A 14233-nucleotide genomic window follows, 5' to 3' on the forward strand; every position below is an offset into this window, starting at 1 on the left:
GCTGTGGTGGGGGCTTGGGTAAGACGCATGTATCATGTGACTGGAGCTGTGAAGTTGGATGGCGGCCAACATACATTACTTTATTTTTCTATTAAATCCATTCTGATCCAAGGTCGACCGTAGACGCTATTTGTTTTTAAAAGGCAGTTATGTGTTGGTTTAAATGTTTTTAGCGCCGCAGGTTGCAGCTTGATCAGAACTAATTCGGCAAAGGCGTGTCGTATCTCATTGAGAGCATCAACTCAGGGCGAAAACCACCTCAGGCAAGTTTTATTGAATTTTTCTTTTAGTTTCCAACCAGCAATACTTCAAAATGTACATAAAACTGTGCAAATGGAAACACGGCTAATGTGGTCGGAGAAGTAGATGAAACATACATAAAGAGAAAAGAGCTAGTGAGGCGTTTCTTCCCTTTCGTCTCTTCAGTTCTGGGAGGCACGTCAACGTCGCAGAGAGACAGTTGAGGGGGAAAACCTGCTAAGCTGTGCTGGATATAAAGAATCCTCCTCAGGGCACGCGGAGATCTACAGTTACTGTGAGAAAACTAACTGCACTTTCACAGCTGCTAATGAATATAACCGTTAAGACTTTGACATTAGGTGCGGGGGGGGGGGGGAAACCTGCTGTCACTCCAGGCTGACTCTTCCATCTGTCTCTAAAACTTCCCCAGGTCTCCAGGCAACCAGCTGTCTGATGATTTGTTCTCCCCTTTCATCTTCCCCACAAACCTTCATCTCTAAATAAAGCATGAGCCAGCGCATCTCGGTTGTACGGAGCGGCTTGCAACTGAGACACCAAACTAATTTCGAGACTGTAATAAGCAACGATCGTCTGCACGCTGCGGTCCTTCCCTCCTGCTGTGGTTCCCTCTGTCTTTCTGCAACACAAGGGCGACGTCTCCCGCCGAGGTGCCAACTCCTTGATTAAAGTTATTTCCGTAACTAAAAGTACGTGCCTCTGGGTAATTAATCGCCCATAATTACCGATGAGAGAAGAGAGAGATGAGCAAGAGAGGAGCAGCAGACTGTGATGTGTTGGATAGAGAGATGACAGAAAGGAGGAGGCGAGAACACAGAGACGGGAAGAAAAGAAAGGCGCGTTGTGGTGAAAATAAAGATGTTTGACGGTAGAGATGAATAGACATGCAGACTGACAGAGAGGTTTACCTGGATGGAGGGTGGCCTCTCTGAGCTCAGAGCCCCCCCAGTGCGAGTGGGCCACCGGGGCCCTGGCGCCCACGCCGCCGCCCCCACGGCCGACTGCATGCAAGGGCAACAGAGGCAGGGCCAGAGTGAAGGGCAGGGTTAGGGACAGAGCACAGCAGAAACCACAGCCGCAAAACCAGGGAGAGACATGGATGGATAACGGGGATGAAAAGGAAAGGTGGGACAACGGGCAGCGGAGGGATGGAGGATTAAGAGGAAGAGGGGAAGAAACGAGGAGGAAGAGGCCGGTCGGTGAGTCGGACAAATGGAGGAAAAGAGGATAAAAAAAAAAGAGATGTCATTGAGAGAGAAGATGTAGAAACAAAGATGGCTGCCTGTGAAAGATTGAGTCGAGCAGCAGCAGCCGTGTTTGAGTGTACCTGTGCTAGATCTATCGTCAGTGGGGTCTACTTTGGCGGAGTCAGTGGCGTAGGGGCCCACGTTAGTGTCGGCGGAGCTATCCAGGCTGCCGTGACTCACAGCGTCCAGGTCGCTGCCATCTGCCCAAAGACAACAAGGCGTTACAAAAGGAAGCTGGGCGCCATTACTGCTGCACAACTATTGGTCTTCTTATTGTTTTTAATCCCTAAGCATTGACGAGCAGATGTCAAGAACTCTCCTGATGAGTGTTTTCATCATCACTTTCACCATAATTTACTTCCTAAAATAGCCTGCTTGTTGTTATTTCCATTGGTTTTAATGTATTTATTTCTATTACTTTACGTAAAGTGCCTTTGAGTACCTTTGAAAAGCCCTCTACAAATAAAATGTATTATTATTATCAGGTAAAAATGGTTGTTGATAGTCTCTTGCCTTCATAATTTGATAAAAAAATCCAGTTGATCCCGTACAAGAGTAAGGCCTCGATCAGACAGAGTACGTTTTGTAATTTTGCAATTAAAAAAAAATAGTTTTCAATGAGAGTGAAGCAGTTTACTCGCTGCTTTTGCACCTTGCATTTTTGCTTAACCCTGACAGAACACCACCCACGGTGATTTCTTAGCCTGCATACACGTTTCCTCGGCCTAAAGCAAAGCCGCTTGGCAGGGAGAGCACCAAGTAAGGGCGCACTCACACTGTCCATCCGTACAGTGCCCCGTGCTTTAGGGTACTTGTCAGGGTGCTCTCAGGTCAGTGCCGACAGCAGCGCGGACCGCTGTGATATGGCTGGGGTCTGTTTGTGGCTCCTGGCAGCGGGTTTGTGCTGTTCGAACTGCGTGTGGCTCTCGACAGCCTTAACCCCTGTGGTGCCGAGCTTGAAGGACGTTTTGCACAGAGCGCAATAAATGTTGCACTCACCCGTAGATGAAACTAGCTAGCAAGCATGCAGATAACCACTTATGTCAGCAGCGTGTAAGGAAGTAGCCTCTCTACATCTCCTCCTCCAAAAGTCTCCAAACATATAACTATAAATAGTCCTGTCGTGACAAATTTAAGACCTTTGAGTCATTTATTTAAGACCAGCTTATAACATTTTTATGAATGTAAGACATTCCATGGCCTTAGTTTGAAATACATGAATTTAAGACTTTATTTTAAGGATTTTAAGGTCACCCTGTCTCAGCTGTGTGTATATACGAGTGTGTTTTACAGGAGGCTCTGGAGCGTTGCAGAACACAATGCTTACGTCTGGTAACGGGGAGTATCTTTTAAAAAAAGCAGGGTTTTTTAGCAGGGACGGGGATTAGCATGCACCGGGTGTGCAGGCGCTCACTGGCATGCACGGGGAGATCACACACGTTGAGATAGTTGTGTTTTATAGTTTTAGTTTGGGATTTGTTTAGATCTTTGTACGTGTGTGCGATAGGCGGTATGGATGTTAACAAACCAAATACATCAACGCAATAAAGTAAAACGTAACACTAATTAGACTTTTTTTTTTGAGTGGAGCACAGAAAAATAATCATTAAATAATACAATGAGACAAAAACATGCAGAGCGTCACTGATCCCCGTTACCTGACAGAGGGCTCTGGGTGTGGGGAGCGTGCCGTCTCAGCACCCGTTTGAACTGCGCCACGCCCAGAACGACGTTTCTCAGCTTCATCCACAGGAAGTAGCCTCCTCTGGTGCTGGAGGGCCACGTGCTCTCCAACACCGCCTGGACACCCCGGGGGAGAGAGAGAGAGAGAGACAGAGAGAGAGAGAGAGAGAGGAAGAGGGAGAGAGAGAGAGAGAGAGAGAGAGAGAAAGAGAGGGAGATGGAGAGGGAGAGAGAGAGAACGAGAGAGGGAGAGAGGGAGAGAGAGAGAGGGAGAGAGAGAGAGAACGAGAGAGAGAGAGAGAACGAGAGAGAGAGAGAGGGAGAGAGGGAGAGGGAGAGAACGAGAGGGAGAGAGAGAGAGAGGAGAGAGAGACAGGGAGAGAGAGAGAGGGAGAGAACGATAGGGAGAGAGAGGGAGAGGGAGAGAGAGAGAACGAGAGAGAGAGAGAGGGAGAGAGAGAGAGAGAGAGAGAGAGAGGGAGGAGAGAGGGAGAGAGAGAGAGGGAGAGGGAGAGAACGGGAGGGAGAGAGAGGGAGAGAGAGAGAACGAGAGCGCGACAGAGAGAGGGAGAGGGAGAGAACGAGAGGGAGAGAGAGAGAGAGGAGAGAGAGAGAGCGAGAGAGAGAGAGACAGGGAGAGAGAGAGAGGGAGAGGGAGAGGGAGAGAGAGAGGGAGAGAGAGAGAGAGAGAGAGAGAGAGAGAGGGAGAGAGAGAGAGAGCGAGAGCGAGAGAGAGGGAGAGGGAGAGGGAGAGAGAGAGTGAGAGGAGAGAGAGAGAGAGGGAGAGAGAGAGCGAGAGAGCGAGAGAGAGAGAGAGAGAGAGAGAGAGAGAGAGAGAGAGAGAGAGAGAGAGAGAGAGAGAGAGAGAGAGAGAGAGAGAGAGAGAGAGAGAGGAGAGAGAGAGAGCAGAAGAGGAGATCAAAATAAGGAAAATTGCTGCCAATTACGTTTAAAAATTCTCTCATCCTATTTTCGGCTCATTTTTAATTTAAATTATAATAAAAAATGTATATTTTCAAATGCCTTCGACCATGAAATGTTCTTATATTTATCTACTGAATAAATAACAGAGCACGAAGAGTCTGAATACTGTGGGAATATCGTGTGAGGTGCAGTTTTCTTTCATTCACTTTCAGCATTTTGAAGTGAGCGAACTAAAACTGACCCTGTTCCATCTAAAAATCATCTTGAATTAATTTTCCATCAAAGGCATTATATCTGCCGCGGCGTTCGCTTCACAGTCGCTCTCCACATCAGAGGAGAAGAAAAGGCGCCGCAGCTGTTGGTGGCCAAGTCACGTCCGAGGGTCTCGGCCCGCTCCTAAAATACACTTCAGAAGCCCCCTGAGAAGAAACACGGTTGGTGTGTCTGAGCAGAGCTGGCTTTACTACGCTGGCTGCTCCTGTAGGAAGAGTCTCCTCCTGCAGATGGTGCCGGTGAGATCTGCTTTTTTGAAACACACTTCATTGATCCCAGCGGGAAATTTGAACTGTTCCAGCATCTTAGCGAAGGAGACAAAGATAACGTGCATCCACATCCTCTTCTCCACCTCAGGGCTCCGAGGTGGTTCTTATGCCACTGCCCCCAGAGCGTAAAATCATCCCATGGTCTTTTTCGGCACTTACATACATCAAATAAGCCATCGAGACGAGAGAAATCTGGGAGAGTCGCTAACAGCCGGACGTGGCTAACACTGATTAGCTCGGGGCAGTACGGTGAAGGCATTCAAAGGTCTTTTTTAACCACTACTGCTGCTGAAAATAACAGCAAACCTCTGCAGCAGCATGAGAAGAGTCTCTACACACAAAACAAAGCACCAATGGGCTCCTTCCTTTGGGATTGACTTTGGTAATCCACTTGAATGGACTTTACTATGAGAGGAGCTGGTACAGGGGCCAGTAGGTAAGTCTTTAAAACACTCTTTTAATAAACTCCAGGTTCACTAACTACGTTGTTGCTGCTTTGTTTTCTGTGTAGGGACTGGAGTCTCCCTTAAAGATAGGGTGAGAAGTTTAACCATCCGTGAGGAACTCGGAGTAGAGCTGCTCTCCACACTGGCCTGGGAACGCCTCAGGATCCCCCAGTTAGAGCTGGTTAATGTGGCCCGGGAAAGGGAAGTTTGGGGTACCCTGCTGGAGCTGCTGCCCCCGAGACCCGACCCCGGATAAGAGGCTGAAGATGAGAAAACCATCTCTTCCTTAAACTTCAAAGATCTAAAGACGCATGAAAGAGAGGAATAAAAACACCTGCAACTGTCTGATGCAGCAGCTGCGGTGGACTCAGTTTGTGTCGGTGGAAGAGTCAGCCACCTTGTCCCTCCAAGACTTCTCTTTCTGAGACGAAATTAGATCCTTGTGGGGTAAAAAACACAACGGCGTAACCTTTACTGCGGCCTTGTCTTCCCAACAGCCTGCTCCCACATCCCCCATTTACTTTTATGCTCCCTGGGTTGCCAGATCAGGGACAGGTTTGCGACGATAGCAGAGCAACGATTCATCCTGACACCCGCGGATGAATCGCACACGAGCGGGTACAAGCGTGTACAACCTTGGGGAGGAGGGACTGCAAATGTCACCAATGTTTCTTTTTATCAGAGCGTCTGCGGAGACCTTTCTGTGACCAAGTACCAACCAGAGAGGAGCAACTGAGCGCAGCAGGGTGATATTGTGAATCATGAATAAACAATGAACATCCAGGCTGCAATTAGCCGGCTCCATAATATATCAGGCAGCTTCCTGAGGTATTTGTCATCAAGCACAGGGCGCGGTGTGTTGGGGATAATAATAAGTTACATATCAAGTCTTTAAATATGAAATATAGAAGTCAGCTTAACTTTTTTTATGGAACAGGGAAAGAAATGTGTTTGGAGCTTTGCAGTCATTGTTATTTTAGCTGCTCTTGTCATTTTTGTGGTAAATAAATGTTATTATTTTTAACTTTAGGGATTCATTGTTGGATTTCAGGATTATGCTCCTTTAAGTTTCTATGTTGGATGCATTATGTTTGTTTGTATTTTTGTTTTCTAGCATTTTGGGACCATGTTGGAAATAAATATTGTCACTTCAACATGTAACATGTTTGAGATTTCCGTGTTCTTTGTATATCCACGACTAAAAATCAATCAAAACAGACGAGTGTCTTTAAAGTTCATTTTACTTGTCAAAGTTATTTCATCTCATCTCATCTTCAGCCTCTTATCCGGGGTCGGGTCGCGGGGGCAGCAGCTCTAGCAGGGGACCCCAAACTTCCCTTTCCTGGGCCACATTAACCAGCTCTAACTGGGGGATCCTGAGGCGTTCCCAGGCCAGTGTGGAGATCTAATCTCTCCACCTGGTCCTGGGTCTTCCCCGAGGCCTCCTCCCAGCTGGACGTGCCTGGAACACCTCCCTAGGGAGGCGCCCAGGGTTCATCCTTACCAGATGATCCTGAACCACCTCAACTGGCTCCTTTCAACACAAAGGAGCAGCGGCTCTACTCCGAGTTCCTCACGGATGCTGAACTTCTCCCCCTCTCTCTAAGGGAGACTCCAGCCCCCCTCCTGAGAAAACACATTTCAGCCGCTTGTACCCGCGACCTGGTTCTTTGGGTCCTGTCCCAGCTTTCATGACCACAGGTGAGGGTAGGAACCAGGACTGAGGGTAGATCCAGAGCTTTGCCTTCCTCAGCTCTCTCTTCGTCACAACGGTGCGGTAGAGCGACTGCAACACCGCCCCCGCTGCTCCGATTCTCCGGCCAAACTCACGCTCCATCGTCCCCTCACTCGTGAACAAGATACTGAGTACTTGAACTCCTTCACTTGGGGTAAGGACTCATTCCCTACCTGAAGTAAGCAATCCACTGGTTTCCTACTTTCTAACATTTATTAAGAATGTTCCTTGACTATTTCTCTGCATCTTAAAAACTTATTTCTTTAATCACATCTGATATGACAGTGACAAACGTTCTCATGTCCTCAACAGTGAGTTTGATATTTTCTCATACAGCAACAGTCTGTTACTATCACACGGTTTGTACAGCAGCCAATTCTCCTGACGTTTATTGTGTTTTATTGCTGGGGCGAAGTCTGCGTCTTCATCCATCACAGCTGATGGAAAAAGGGAGCGTCCCACTGGACAGTCGTGGTTGTGTTCACAGTTAAACTCGCAGCAGAGTCAGCAGAATATTCTGAACACACCCACATCAGGGCAACAGTGTAGCACCTCGAGGAGTCCCAGTGCTCATTTATTTACGTTTAGGTGAGATGTTGGACTTGGTCGGTATGAGTGAGTTGCACCCTTTACATCCAAGGCCCTTTACTGGCAACAGAAGCCTTTACTGTACCTTGTTGTAGTAGCCGTAGGTGATGGCATTGGGGTGGACTCCGGCCTTCTTCATCTCAAAGAGGACCCTGACTGCCAGGACAGGCTGGCCGTACTGTCCGCACAGCTGCATCAGCACGCGGTAGCAGACCTGTGCAGCATTTGGACACGGGTGTTTGTTTAGGCAGAAAGACAACACACCCTAAAACTAGACCTCCGTGCTAAACTCTTAGGTCATTTCGGGGTTAATGGCTAATGTACCTCGTCAGGGGGCTGCAGCTTCTTTGCCTGCATCTTCCTGAGGACGTCGTAGGCGGTGCGAAGCGCCCGCACCTTGGAGTGGCACACCTTCACGTACGCCGGCAGACAGATGAACCAGAGGCCGTAGCAGTGACGGAGCAGGCACTTGGACCACAGCTGGGGGATGGACGAGTACTTCTTGGCAATCTTCTGGGCTGATTTGATCTCCTGTGGATGAAAAGGACACTTCCAGTTAGAGAGAATGTGGGTGAGGGACGGAAATCTACTTTAAAATTAGATGTTCATCCAATTACATTTGACCCAGTGAATCAGTTCCCTTTCCTTCCTTACCACCATTACGTTTCTTTAATGTATGCATTGCTTAAGACAGTCTTTTATGAATGCTGAATCCTCAGTTTTAAGACTGACTCATTTTCTTGGCTCTCGTTTTCGTAGAAGAATCTGAATTTTGGCAATTTAGAAAAATAACCTTGTACTTGCCATTAACCTTGGCTGTACAGCGTGACGTATTTATATATCTGAGCAATAAATGAAATTACCACAGCAGGAATGATTTAAAGAAGATAAACACTGGCATTAAAAGAATGGGGCGGCAGCAGCTCAGTCCATAGGTGACTTGGCTGGGAACTGGAGGGTCGCTGATTCACAAGTCCCTGTGTGGACCATGAATGGAGCGTGGACTGGTGGCTGGAGAGGTGCCAGTTCATCTCCTGGGCACTGCAAGAGGTGATGTTGAGCAAGGGACCGAACCCCCAACTGCTCGGGGCGCCGGTCACTGGCAGCCCCCTCACTCTAACATCTCTCCATTAATTGCATGTATAGGTCCTGTCTGTGCATGTGTGTGTATTTCGGGCCTGTGTGTGTGACTTGAATAACAATAATAGAGTGAAAATTGAATTTCCCCGTTGCAGGATTAATAAAGGAATTCTTCTTCTTCTTCTTCTTCTTCTTCTTCTACGTTCAGAGCTGGCTGTCTCTCCTTTATTTTTTTACTGGTCATTTCTAGAATCGGTTGCCACTGATCAAATATTCTTAAATTAAGTTGATTTTTTAAGAGAGCAGCCTCCTGAGTACCTTTGCAGAGTCATATTGGTGAAGAATTAGTGCAAAATTCACATAAACGGTCTATTTTCGCAATGATCTGTGAATGTTTCTTCTCTAAAATCAGTCGCAAACATCACATGTTGGACGGACCCTAAAGGAAAAACATTCAGTACTTGAAACGTCAGAGAAAGTGACTCTTTAAACTACACCCCAAACAGAGTTGGAATAAAGTAAAACTGCACTGGACTTACAGGATAGTTTCTTCACTCCTTACGATAAAATGACATGCTTCAACAACTCCAAAATATGCAGCAACAGCAATTTAAATTCCCTAAATCGATAAATCAATGTGGGACAATAGTGAGTTAAAGCTGACCTGCTTGGTGCGTCTGAACATGGGGGCAGGGCTGGTGGGACAGCTGTGCCTGGCAGCGAGGCGGGAGGAGGGGGTCCGCAGGCCCTCCACGGGGTCAAACAGGTCCAGACTCAACACGGGGAAACCGTCGTACCTGATGAAGAACACGCACGCATGAGACAGCACAAGTCAAACGTATTATCTAACGTGAAAAAGAAGAATTCTTCCAAGGTTATAGTGTCCATAAAAAACGTGTGCTGAGCTCCAAAGAGAGCTGATAATAAACTCTGGGAAGCTGTTGGTCATTATGGATTGTTAGTGGAGCTTAACATAAGTGGTTCGGAAAAATCACCCGGCATAAATTATTTAGTGCGAAAACATGACTGCAGAATACAAATGGCACATATTCAGAGCCGCGCAGTCCCGCAGCAGCGTCGGTTTAGACATTAACCAACTTTCAACTCAGTGTCTGACTCTGGTTTTTCAGTTTCCCGCTGTCAGAACAGGAAGTACGTTGTTCCCATTTCGGGAATCGCTGCAAGATCTAAAAATGATGGTTCTTGGTTGTATGACGTTACAAACAAGACGGGGCTCACGTGTGTGTGTGTGTGTGTGTTGTTTTGCTCTTTGCTGGTGGTCCCTCAAACCCTGGGAGTCCACCCACATGGCCGTGTGTTTACCCAGCAGCCCAAAAAGTAGTGGAGTAGAAGTAGAAAGAAGCATAAGATAGAAATACTGAAGTGTCTCAAAACTGTACTTCAGTCGTCTGGTGAATGTACTTTGTTGCATTCCACCACATCAGGGAATGAGCACCAAGAGTTATCACCTGTAGCAGAGTGGATATTCCTCCCCCTCGGGCAGAGGCGGCAGCTCTGGAGGTGTGATAAAGACCGTGTGCTCGCTGCGCTGAGATTCATCAATCTCTATCAGCCTGGCCTCCTCCGGCCTGTCACCGTCCACCTGCGGAACAACAGAGCACACACACACACACACGTGAACAGAGACGTCTGGCTGCTGGTACCGTGACCCTTCATCTATCACAGCTGACGACAAACAGGGAACCACTCCAACACAGACCTTGACAGTATGCCCTGTCATAAATATTTCAGCGTTTGCATACAGGAGGGGGTCGGCCTAACACACGCCGAGTCACCTTTGGAAGACGTAATTACAAAACAGCTCAGTAGCCGTCACCCTGATAGCAGGATTTATACAGAATGAGAGTGTGCGAGAGATGAGCGAGGACGACAGCAGGTGACCTAGATTTCCTTCTGGTTTTATAAACTCTATCTCTTTCAGCCCACCTCCGTCACCACGCACTCACACAGCTGAAAACACCGCGTCCAATTCAGTTCTCCATCTGCCTCCTACAGTTCTGTTTAATGGCAGGTCAAAATATACCACTTACATATAGTTTAATGTACAGTTTGTGCCATAACATGGACATAGTATCCATCACTGTCAAACATCCAAACTATACAGACAGAAACATGTAATGTACATAAGTTCTGCTACAATATGGACCCTTGTACCCTTTGTGTATTTGTTTGCAGATGCTGTTTGACCTAGATTATGAAGTGGAAACTCTATTAAAAAGTGTTTTTTCAAATAATTAAATAATTAAACAATTTTCTGAAAGGTCGGGACAAAAACACCAAAGAGAAAATTGTTGTTTGCTTGTTTTGTTTTGTGATTTTGTTAAATTTACGCTCTTTTTTAAAATAATTTTGGCCTTTTTGTGACTTTGTTGAGTCAGTACAGCTGGAGAATGACAGGAAATGAGAGAGAGAGAGAGAGAGAGAGAGAGAGAGAGAGAGAGAGAGAGAGAGAGAGAGAGAGAGAGAGAGAGAGAGAGAGAGAGAGAGAGAGAGAGAGAGAGAGAGAGAGAGAGAGAGAGAGAGAGAGAGAGAGCAACATGAGGAAAAAGGGTGGAATCGAACTCAGGCCGCTGCAGCGAGGACCTTTAGAATCCGTTTACGGGGCGCCCCAGACTTACACTCTTTTTTTTTTTTTAACACTTCTTTTCAAAGTATTCTTCAATTCAAGCAGACGTCGGAGTCGGAGCCACAGCTTTAACGAGAGTGGAGAACAATATCTTTGGTATAACTTTTTTCCGAGCGGTTTGTTGAACGATATAAAACTCTAACAGGCGTTCAAAACACGAATTTACAGGGCGTCAAGTTCAAACTAAATGTAAATACAGTGCAGGCTACTAAAGAAGATCAACACAATCTCCATCTCTCCCTCTTTCTTTGGCTCTGTGGTGCTGGAAGACACACACAGCACGTGAAGAACAGGAGTAAACACTTTTCAACTGTTTTTAGTCTTATTATTCATTATTCAGAATAATGACAAATAAAAACTAAATCAAGTGCTTTATAAAAGTTGCATCTACCTCTTCTATATAAGCTCATTTGATGGCATTTAGGAAAACAACAATGCAGAAGATGAGGGACACAGCTGAAGCGTGCACTGCGGTGTTTGGGGGCAGAGTTCCTTCGCGCGGATGCCGTTAAAACGGACAGCCGTTAAGTCTCCGGCAGTCAGTCCTGTGTGTTTGATGCACGGCGGGTACAGTACCAGCCTGCACCCACTCATCCAGAGCATTAAATTACTGTACAGCTGAGTTTGCAGCATCACGTCTGCAGCTATAACCCCTCAGCCAGAAGATAAGCAGTTATTGCTGCTCTACGGTGAAGAACGGGTGTTCAGGTTTCATTAAAACGTGGCAAGATGAAATACAGTGACACCCATCATCACTGACGTCTTGAGTGACTGCACGTACTTTAGTGTGGACATGTTGACAGATAAGACTTTTCAAAGTGAATCTTAAAGCATCAGGTTCGAGCTTTACGGCGGATATATAAATAAAAATGAAGGGTCACGGAGGGAAGCATCATAAAGTGAGAAGGGCTTAATGAGAGGCTCTAGAGTTACACTACATGATTTTATTCACGGCAGATGGAAGGGAGCTGAGGCACTTGCGGAAAGTTCATTATTCAGTGTTGTTGGGCCGAGAACAAATAACGTTGGATAATAACCTCAGAGTGTGGGAGATGTCTGGGTTTTTTTGGCAGAGAGGGAAACTTTTGTTCTTTCTTTTGTGTCTAACACAGCACATCAAAGGCTGGAATAAAGTGCTGTGATGTTTCTCTGAACACAGATTAAACGTTAAATAATTACCAGGGACCATCTCACCAGCCGCAACGCCGCACCAGACCAGAGGCGTAAAGTGAGGACGTCTCGGTCCCTTAACTGTCACCCCTCCCTTGGTGGATCACACCCATTTTAAAGCTCAGTGTTCAGTTTTAACTCAGGCTAAACTTTTTCTTTGGTCGCACCGGAGCGCCTGACGTTGAGCAGGTGTTCCTCTGTGTCTGAATATGTGTAGAGGAATGTGTGTATGTGTGAAAATGTGCCCCGTAGGCTACCCCCAAGTGATCACAACCTTAATACATATTCAAATTGCAGAGAACTATTAAACCAGGGATGTCAAAGTCAAATACATCAGAGGGCCAAAAAAACATATTTGCTACAAGCCGAGGGCCGGACTGGTACAATGTTTATTAAAACATATTAAAATTATTGCATATAACCTATTGAACCAGGCAAACAGACAAAAACAAACTTCCTCCAAAGAGAAAACACATGTCCTGTACATTACATGAATAAAGCAAGATTTTCTTATGACTTTAGTTTTTTCAAGGAAAACATTTTCAACAGGCAAAAAATAAAATGTCCTTCAAAAATAAAATGTGTTGCTTAATATCAAGATAAAGACACAGAGCTTTGCCTTTTACCTCCGTGAACATGTGCTCTGCCTCCCACCGAGCTTCAAACACCCTGTGCTCATCGTCCACCTTATATTTAGCCATTTTTGGGAGGGGCTTGCTGAAAGTTGACATCTGCCCTGAATGCTGATGAATAATGAAGCAGAGGGGCTACCGTTGCATTGTGGGTAATGTAGTTTTGGTGCGTGAAAAACACCGGTTGCGGTGGCGTGCCGGCCGGCTCTAATACAAATCAAATTTCATCCCGGGGGGCCTTCACTTTGACACCCATGTATTAAACTATACGACACAGAGCCGCGAAGACACTGAGAAAAGACACTAAGCCAAATTTTCAGCATCACAAACGTGTCTGCGTGGGTTTTCTCCGGGTTCTCCGGTTTCCTCCCACAGTCCAAAGACGTGCAAGTGTTGGGTTCATTGATGGCTCTAAAATCACCCGTAGGTGTAAATGGTTGTCTGTCTCTGTTCGTCTCTATGTGTCCTGTGATAGACTGGCGTCCTGTCCAGGGTGGACCCCGCCTCACGCCCGATGTCAGCTGGGATCGGCTCCAGACCCCCCGACCCCGGGATAACCGGTTGAAGATGAATGAATGAACAAACGTCCACGTCCACATACTGTATTGAAACATTTTGTCCTGTGCAGTGAGGAGTTCAGAAATGATGATCAAATTAAACAGTGCTTATAATAACACGGCCAAACAAGCTGCCTTTAAATGTAACCCCAGATCATCTTGATGATTCCTGAGATTTCTTCCTTGTGCAACACTTTGTCAAACTCATCGTAAAAGCTGAAACCCTACGTCCTTGGTCTCCATTTACTTCTTGTATCCAACAAATGTTCCATTTTCTCTTTCCTTTCCCGTTTGTACAAACAGCTCTGTAATCGTTTTCCATTTGTATGATTAACAACAACAACAGGACTTTTGACTTTTGTCTTGTTCCACTGCTGGATTTAATTAGTTTTGTTGCTGCAACGGGTTACGTTCCCTCTGGGATCAATACGTTTTAACCTTATCTTTCTTTATGTGACTGCTGTGTGTGTTTGTGTAGAAGAGTGTGACGTGTGTGTGTGTGTGTGTGTTTGTGTAGAAGAGTGTGACGTGTGTGTGTGTGGGCTGAGTGATACAGTTAGAGAGTAGATAATGCAATCCAGCCACACTGCAGAAAGACAGTTGGAGGAATTAATCGCCCGTGGAGCTGACACACGGGGAGGGCGAGGAGACCCCGGGGGGAAACTGTGGACGCTGGCCTATGGATTCACTTCCACTATGTCTCAATTACACACAAACACACTTA

The 14233-nt window shown here is 46.3% G+C and overlaps 1 protein-coding gene across 1 annotated transcript in view; it reads right to left on the reverse strand.

Annotated features, from left to right (window-relative positions):
• The window catches only part of LOC310948242 (C-myc promoter-binding protein-like), a 90662-nt gene that overhangs the window by 14380 nt on the left and 62049 nt on the right, over nt 1–14233 (reverse strand). The window contains exons 15-21 of the mRNA XM_083915295.1: nt 9973–10106; nt 9168–9300; nt 7748–7954; nt 7509–7637; nt 3164–3305; nt 1586–1705; nt 1167–1259 (exon numbers count right to left, since the gene is read on the reverse strand). Of these exons, the coding sequence (XP_083771421.1) occupies nt 1167–1259; nt 1586–1705; nt 3164–3305; nt 7509–7637; nt 7748–7954; nt 9168–9300; nt 9973–10106 (958 nt within the window). The remainder of the gene's footprint in view (nt 1–1166; nt 1260–1585; nt 1706–3163; nt 3306–7508; nt 7638–7747; nt 7955–9167; nt 9301–9972; nt 10107–14233) is intronic.

This window comes from Echiichthys vipera (genome assembly GCF_963691815.1).
Source record: "Echiichthys vipera genome assembly, chromosome: 1".
NCBI classification, from domain to species: domain Eukaryota; kingdom Metazoa; phylum Chordata; class Actinopteri; order Perciformes; family Trachinidae; genus Echiichthys; species Echiichthys vipera.